Source organism: Haliotis rubra, unplaced genomic scaffold, assembly GCF_003918875.1.
Source record: "Haliotis rubra isolate DU_JTF1 unplaced genomic scaffold, ASM391887v1 Scf1439, whole genome shotgun sequence".
NCBI classification, from domain to species: Eukaryota; Metazoa; Mollusca; class Gastropoda; order Lepetellida; family Haliotidae; genus Haliotis; species Haliotis rubra.
Window position 1 is genome coordinate 98,283 of NW_025765380.1, and position 9,286 is coordinate 107,568.

Here is a 9,286-nt window from a genome sequence, read left to right on the forward strand (position 1 = left end):
TATCAAAGTGAAATTTTCTCGTACCAACTTTTTAAACGTAGTATTTTTGTTCTTTCAAATTTCGGCTAAATTATCCTTCAATCGCCAGCGGCTGAAGGGATGGTGTAAATCCAGCTAGGTTCCATGCAGGTAGCCAAAGTAATGTAAGTCCCCATGGTTCCTAGTTTGGTGATCTACCTTCAGTTGTTGCCGATCTATAGCCCGTGTTTTATATTGTATTGTCTTCTTTAATTGGAATGTTTTAGCTTTGTTCGCTAGTTTTATATTATATCTGTGATTATCTAGTATTTTTACTGTCCATCGTCGACAGGTTTTAATCTTCAAAATATTTTCACTTTTATTGTATAAATTGTTTTCGTCACAATATGGCTGAGATATTGCCGATGTGACGTTAAGTATTAACTCACTCACTCACTCATTTTCCAGTCAGTTCTCCTATTATATGTTACCTAGAGAATGCCATGTTATTAGAATGCAACAAAAGGAAAGATGGTGACTGTTATATCCATACTTCTGCCTTCTAACTTCTAACGTTCTAACTGAGTAGGGGGCGGTGGGGTAACCTAGTGGTTAAAGCGTTGGCTCGTCACGCTGAAGACACAGGTTCGAATCCCCACATTGGTACAATGTGTGAAGCCCATTTCTGGTGTCCCCCGCCGTGATGTTGCTGGAATATTGCTAAAAGCGGCGTAAAACCAAACTCAGTCAGTCAGTCAGTCAGTCTGAGTAATCACAAATTTGTAAGACGTATACATTAAAATTAAATGTGTAATAGATGTAAATATTCGGTATAATAAGATAGCGATTACGTACAGTTACACTATGGAATGTTTCATTATAATATAACTGTAATACAGCTAGGTTTACATATATAATGAATGATCACAACGGGGTTTCGTAGTGACTTTGAGCGGATGGGCTATTCATCAAGTGTTTTATTGGGTATTCTTGCACACAATAATATTTATATAAATAAAATATTTCTGTGTGTTTTTCTTCATCTCTGTATCACAACAGAATGGAGATGGACTACAACCGATAACGGCTTTAACTATGTCTTCTTGAAGAATGCTTGGATCCACTCACTTCGTTATGGATAAATTAAGAAATGTCACCAATATACGTGTACATGATAGAATAGTCACGGATAATGACGAATATTTATGACGAAAATTGCAATTTATTTTTGTCTTATGCATATTTTATTGACATTAATGCTGACAGCAGACAACGGTAAAAATACAGAACTCTGAAATTAACAACGAGCTTAGAAAATACGACACTTTTTTGGCCATTTGTAACTGAATTAACTACATTATTAAAGTATTGATGTAAAAAATGTCTTGTACAAATCACACCCTTACCCGAAGTCTAATCAGTAAAATGCAACATGTATAATATAAATCGTAACAAAGGAAATTCTTTCTGAATCTTTTTGTTGGCACGTTTAAATTTTAATAATTTGTAATTTTGTCCATGAAATAGCTCAGTCAAGTTTCATTTACTCAGAATGTATCAAAGTATATAAGTGGTATAGCTGCTAAATCGGCTTATATAAATAGTACAACATCACACCAAATGTCGTTCACTTTCACTTGATCCCGGACAAGCAGGGCTGATGGTGACCGGGGCATTGGCACCCAGGACACACACACTTATCATGGGTATTTGACTTCAACTGACTCCAAGTGACTGACATACACTACAAGGGACACAGCGTCTTCCACAGGTTTACGTATTGGGGCTTCGAGGAAACTATCGCCGTCAATGAAGATCTGAAATTGAAAGATGGAGACATGTCATTAATCAAAGGATGGATACATTCAGAGAGAGAGAGATTAACGAGAGAGAGAGAGAGAGAGAGAGAGAGAGAGAGAGAGAGAGAGAGAGAGAGAGAGAGAGAGAGAGAGAGAGAGAGAGAGAGAGAGAGAGAGAGAGAGAGAGAGAGAGAGAGAGAGAGAGAGAGAGAGAGAGAGAGAGAGAGTTTTACCATGACCTCGTAGAAGCTGCTAACCTAATGTGTTTGTTGCTTGGCCCAGGTTATTTGTGTCAGAAATACCATTGCTTTTATGCGAGAGTATATGATGTTAAGGGCGCAAAGAATGCATTCTTGTCCAAAAGTAAAAAAAACCCCACAAATATTTACATTGCAAATGTGTGCGTGGGCAATATCTGTCAAAAACATTACTGATCAGAGCCGGAAAAGACATGCTATGCGAGAGTTATCACTGATAAGCTTAATTTTGCCTGAAGTCACTTCAAGGTTTTTGGGTTACACGGGCAATTCATTCACCAGATAATGGGTAGTCGTTATTCTGACGCTGACGTTATACACCACGTCAGGAGTGAAGATGAAGGTCGATGCAAACAGCTCTGTTTCCCACTGTCCAGCTGATGACTTCGTGTTGTAGAGCGCTTCAGTTTCCCACCATCGGACGGCAAAGTGGAACACATAACTGTTGTCGCCACTTTGCAGATTAATGGACGAACTGAAGTAGAAACGTGAAATTAATTGACCTTACCCATTGGTGCATAAATTCCTTCTCAAATAGTACGACGCAGGTCAGAGTTGGCTTCACGACAGTTCAACTGGTAAAGATGTGAAAGGATGAAAATGTTTCTACATATTTAGTGTTTTTATTCTTTAATTGTAAATGAATTAAATATTCAGTTTAGTGTATTTAAACGTTTTCTTCATTCTTCAGCTTCTCCTAACCCCTCTCTCAGCTTACTGCATGAAGTTTCTGCCTCAGCCACAATCACTTAGAGCACTGCCAATAGCCTGCACAAGCCCGCCACTTACTGTCCCTTTGCCACAAACCGCTTTAGTCTACTGTTCCCTGTTAAAAGTTTTGAATTATGTACAGTTCAGAACATTTCGACTGTCAACTGGTCACAAATCACTTGCGCACATTTGGATTAGTTGGACATTATTTATCTTGGTATCATTTCTGAAGATGTATCTGCATTGGTCAGTGCAGCTGTGGGTGTACACTGATTGTAGCCAGGTCAACACACTTGGTAGGTTTATTATATTTCATGCATTGTGTAATCACTACATGATAAGAAATGTATCATGCTAGTTGGTGTCCTCCCTTTTGTGAGAACACCCAGTTGTGAGACACATTAGTTAATGGTTCAGTGCACATAGGTAGTGTTTCCACATCCCTACAATGAAAGTGGGATCAGCCCCGCCCAGTGCCCACAGGGGACATAGTTCATTGATGAGTTGATTAATGAAATAGATTATCAAAGATTATATTTACACAGAGGAAATATTTCATTGAATATTTTATTTATTCAGAGAATATGTAATTATGATAACACCTTTTTATTGACTATTATGAAGTTTGAAAGTCATTTTGGTTTAAACATATTTTATTATTATTTATGAAAATGAATTGGGATTGGTGAAGTATTACTGCTTATGTTAACACCGCTCCCATGCAACATAAAATATAAACTGAAATGGAGGATGTGACGTCATCGATAATGACTATTGCATAAATATATTTTTAAGTACATATAAATATATACAGATTACATCAAACACAACTATTCTCTAAGTAGTCATAATTAGAGACTTACAGTTGTGTGTGTGTCTAACAAGCTATTGTAGGAATATAAATCAATCATGAGAAGGGTGTTGAGTTAATTTCAGTATTTCCCTGTGGAAACTTGAAGGTTGTGTCTCGATGATATAATCGTGGACGGATTCAACTATTTTCTGGTTTACACAAGGAGTAAGTTCTTTGTTTCCGTTCAAAAAATGATCCAGGTTATAACGGGTAGTTGATATCCACAAGAGCAACATGCACTGTCTATTAAATGTCTGTTATACTTATCAGCGTTTGAGTCGCTAGATCCGAGCCTGAGGCAGCGATGAACGATTTGACAAAAACAAGGCTTTTGTAATTAGGTTTTAACATTCTTTGAGACTGCATGACTCTTTGGAATTTGGTAGGGCATTCCATAAATTTATTGTGTCGGGTAGAAAAGGTTTGGCATAAGGGTCATTTCGACTGTAAATTTCAGAGTTATTTCAGAGTTATTTCTTAAACTATAGCTTGTAGTTTCGGAGACGGAATAAATCTGAGTAGGTAAATTAATTTCTCTTTGATCACGAAGTTACCTACACAAAGTGTTTAATTATTAAAGACATTTACCTGAGTATGTTAAACAATTTACATTATAAAGTGTCATTAAGTTACCTCAACAAGATTCAGTTACATAGCAAATCAGTAATTAGCTAGGGTGAATCCATTCTATCAGACAGGGGAGTATGGTGTGTTTTCATTGTTAATTACCTACTCCACTGTCTCATAACTGGGAGTCTCACAACTGGGAGTTCTCACAAATGGGAGTAGACCTGCTAGTTTGTTTCCCTGTATGATGTGATTTCTCTATGCATATGTATGGATGCATTAAAGTATACATGGAATATGCCATCAATGAATTGTTGAGGCATTGTATATGAAATAGGTTAGCAATAATAATATTTTGTGAATGGTTGTATTTAAAGATGACATTAACGATTGATGTTATCTATCAGCATATATTTGTTTAGTCTGAAGAATGTTTCAATTTTTTCTGTGATTTTATACGAATTATCAGACAATAAAGGGCCATAACGCAAACATCACCGCGTCTGTTCAAATCTGAAACAGTTCTGGCCTCAAAGTGAGTAGATGTGATCAGTTTCTGTTGCCCATACTATAATGCTGCTCAGTCTCTCAAGGAATAATCTCCTTAAGTACTAGTGTTGGCTACTTACACATTTTCTCCTTTGCCAGCCCATCTCACTGAGATTTCTGCCCCATTTGATAACGGTGCTGGAAAAACAGTCCGGAATGGATATGGCTAATGTCAAGAGAGAAGAAAGTATATTTATACAAACATGATTTCTGTAACTAATATCAAAATTGACTTCTCAGTTTTGCACCCGAAATGATATTTAATATACCTCAACATGGACAACTTAATTTATTCTCCACATATTACAATTACAAATATACCTGATTGACCCAACGTGTCTGGACACACATCCCGATGTTGATGACTCCAGTGTTAAGGTGACAGCGCAACGGGGGCGAGGGAAAGTACGAGAATCCGCTTCTACAGACAACACTCACAGATTGGTTTACGACGGACAGAGACACAGCATTCTCCAGCCGGAATTTGTTGCAATCAACTGTACAGAATTAAATAAATAGACTGGACCCAGAAACACGCCAACAGGAGCTGTGCACATTATGATGAATTTAAAGAAAAGCACACTTGAACATGTTTCTTTGGTATTCCGATCATGATTGATGAAATTGATCAGATGATGAAAAATTGCATATAATGAGGGACGTCTTCAAGTGTGGACGTTTTGTTGTTGTCTTTTGGTTTTTGTATTGTTTTGTACTATTATCGTGTGCAATCGTAACACATGAGTGTATTGTCGAGAATATGTATTCATCTGACTTTCAAAAAACGTTCATAAATAGTTTCTAGCACATAGCGGAACCCATGTTGTTATTATTACGGCATTGCAAAGTGCTTTTCATAAATGTGTAGAACTAGACATATTTAGGAATACACTATTCTGACACGATGGTTGGAAACATACTTCTGGCAGCGGAAAGGGTTCACTTCCCTTTTAGAAAAGATGGCTTAGATGATCACATGGGATGGGATAGGACTGCATCACTATGACTGATCGAACCCCAGTTAATATTTGCAAGGAAGGTTCAATGCACAGTACTAACAGGACGGGTGACGCCCTTTGTTGTTTCATTTCCAAGGACGTTTTGTCTTTCAGGATAGCAATTAGACATGATTGGGAGATATATACGCCAGGGCGATAGGCAGCCGACAGCGTTGGCTAAACATGGCGAGGCGCTGCATCATGAGTTGAACAGACTCCTTTAAATCCACCCTTTACTGACAACTTATGTCTCTTTAGAATTACTCTGTTTGACATCTTCAGTAACTTCTGAGTGTCCATTTAAATATATATATCCTAATATGTGCACAACTATCCTTAATATGCTTTAGTTATTGCGTGCCTTTAGGTTTGTTTTGCATTCGTGTTTAAGAAAGACTTTTACTAGTTTAGCGTGTTTGTATAGTCCCTCATACATCAACATAAGCCAATTCTCAGTAAGCTTTGCTATGCTGAAGGCGTTTTGTGATTATAGAGTTTTGTTCTCATTCACCCTCCAATGGAGACGGTATCAATACTTTATGTTTTCCAAAATATCATATTACGTATACAATACAGAAATGCTCTCTCTTTATGTCTAAAAGGTCAGCAGCTTATTCACACAGAATTATTTGCTGTCTTGTTCTTAAGGGTGTTAATGATATCATGTTCATCAAGTTCAAGTGCTTAATACATTCATGGTCGTTTCGTCATTGCATTGTATATTAGCATGACAAGGGAAAATGTGAAACACCCTTGTTTGTTGCAAGATTGATCGAAAAGACGATATGGTGAAGTGATCTATTGATTTACAAATCGATGAACTGTTAAATTATTCAAAACATTTGCTTGTGGTGAAACAGACACATGGCGACTGTTTAATTGGACGTTTGCCAATTGTCGCCTTTGGTCATCTGTAATTAACATTATCAACTGTCAATTTTGTGATTGTAATCTGATAATTACTGACCGTGAAAGCATAAGAGCTCCTGCCACAATATTAGTTCTTGTTCCATGTCAATTTCCATAAAAATGATATTTTTGAAACTGTTGCAATATCAGAACAACTTTCATGTTGTTTTTTATCAGTGAAATGTGCAACAACACCCTGGCAATTCCCTGTAAATTTCGAATTCTACACAAACCTAGTTCACGTGCACATGATAAAAAAAACCCGCTTTCACGGAAATTTATAACAGGTTTTGAATTGACTACAAATGTCCTTAATCCATTTGCAATCATACAACTTGGTATCCAACATATAGCACTCAAAAATGGGACATACCCTACCTTTCTATAGATTTTCTATAGATTTTCTCATGGCCAATATTTCAATAGTTTCTCTGTCTTAAGAACTACGCGTAATTAATTCAATTAATGAGCTTAAAACACTTCATATAGTTTTGATCACATTTGACGCGACTCTTTCGTTTCCAGCTGATGACTGTGCGCATATTGACCATGATCATCGACCATGCATATTATTTGAATTAATTACTCGTAGCTATCAAAACACCTACTTTCGATCTAATGGGGAACAGGGGAATATTTTCAGTTTACAGTGTCCGGTTAAAAAGTATCTCATTAAAACAAATGATCATTTTTATTTTTCATTTGTTGATTTCAGAAAGGCATTTGATTCTATTAATCGAAAATTATTGTGGTTCTCAGTTTTAAATGAATATAGTCCTGGTAAAATATTTACAGTTTATTGGACATGTACTCTAAGGTTAAATCTGCTGTTCAACTTTCAAATAGTTCCATATCTCTTTATTTTGATACTTTAATTGGAGTAATAGAGGTATGTATTGTAAGTCCTTTGCTGTTCGCTCTTTTTGTTGTTGAGTTGGAAGCTGTGTTACAGGAATCGAATGTTTGAGGCATTCAAGATGTATTATTCAAGATATTTGATGCTCAGATTAAGCCAATCTTACTTTATTCTAGTGAAGTATGGGGTCATTAAAAAATTGAATGCATCGAGCGTTTTCATATTACGTTTTGTAAATATGATACTAATGTAGGTAGTTATGTTTCTAATGTTGCTGCACTTGGTGAATGGGGTTGATATGGTTTATTTGTTTATTGTCATAGAAGGTGTATTCAATATTGGTTAAATTTGCCGTCCATGCCTAATCATAGATATCCTAAGCAAAGCTATCTTCTTTGTAAATCTTTAGATGACTGTAATTGTGTTACATGAGCTTCAAATGTTAAAATGTTACTTTTCTCCTATGGTTTTTGATCTGTTTGGATCTCTCACGAAGTTGGTAATTGTTCTTTATTTCTTAGTAAGTTTGTGCAAAGAGTTAAAAATTGTCACCAGCAAGATTGGTTTGCTAAAGTTTGTGAATCAAATAAATCTTATATGTTTCTCTCAAGAATATAAGTCTCTACTTACAGTTGAATATTATATATCCACTATAACAGGGTATAACAGGGTTTTACAGGGTTATACGTTAACAGGTGTGCGTATATACACACACACATATATAGTATATAGTTAACACTAACAATTCCATTTAAATTAAACTCCTACTGAAAGTCATCTTCAAGTCCCTTCGAAGTGTTTATCTTCAAAGTAGTAAAGGAGAAACAACTTGTTACGCTAAATTCAGCAATGTTATTGTGGTTCATTTCTCACACCTTTACCTTTACCTTTTTGGCAGCAGTGGAATCTCATTTGATATTTATTATATATCAAATATAGTTTTGCTTGAGAATTGTGCTCACCTGCATAGCATTGCCAGCCCATGTCTGCAGTGCCTCCTGTGTTCACGAAGGACTTGTATAGGCGGCATCGTTGAGACTCTGGGTTGTACAGCAGCATGTTACAGAAGGGGTGATGGTAACAACGTTCTGAACATAAAAATCTTCCTTCTACGACGTGTTCAGCCACAAGACTTTCAGTAAACAAGACGTCATCTAAGTCTGCGTGTCGCAGAAATGGTAATCCTCCACATGCTGACGATGCTGACATTGCTGTCCACAGTGTCGGAAGGAACAGTGGGAGGAACACCCGCTTGTACATGGTGAGTCTTCAAGACTGAAGCATCGGTTGTTACAGGAACAACCTTCCTGTCGACAGTGTATTGATCTTTATAATAAGGTGATGCTGTTGCCAAAGCAGTATATACAAGACCGGAGATATGTTAGGATTCACAATCTACTTTCATGTATTTTTTGATAAATAGATGTTCGCAACCAAAGTGTGTGTGTGCGCGTGCGTGCGTGCGAGTGTTTGTGTCTGCATGTGTGTGTGTGTGTGTGTGTGTGTGTGTGTGTGTGTGTGTGTGTGTGTGTGTGTGTGTGTGTGTGTGTGTGTGTGTGTGTGTGTGTGTACACATTTATTGGTTTTTCGCCTTATAGCTTGTCATATGGTTAAGATAAAAATATGTCGGCAGTTTGGTGATATCTAAAAAAGGCGATATGGGAGTGCGTAGATTCCTACAAGAAGGTTTTCGAATAGATTATTGCATAAGGGTAGTATATGATTTGTCCTGGAGCGTCTATGCTTGAATTTTACACCACTGCAGTGGATGTCCGACAATACTGTCCATAACTGACGAATGTCTGTTTACACGCCCCCTAACTGGCATT

At 36.9% G+C, this 9,286-nt stretch overlaps 1 protein-coding gene across 1 annotated transcript; it reads right to left on the reverse strand.

The window, feature by feature from the left end:
• Positions 1 to 1,196: 1,196 nt before the first annotated feature.
• On the reverse strand, positions 1,197 to 8,872 carry LOC124269307. Its single transcript, XM_046704314.1, has 5 exons — positions 8,420 to 8,872; positions 5,016 to 5,191; positions 4,775 to 4,860; positions 2,294 to 2,489; positions 1,197 to 1,775 (listed from the first exon to the last, which is right to left on the reverse strand). The coding sequence occupies exons 1-5, from the start codon at positions 8,715 to 8,717 to the stop codon at positions 1,659 to 1,661; spliced, it is 873 nt and encodes a 290-aa protein (XP_046560270.1). The 5' UTR covers positions 8,718 to 8,872; the 3' UTR covers positions 1,197 to 1,658.
• Positions 8,873 to 9,286: the final 414 nt, after the last annotated feature.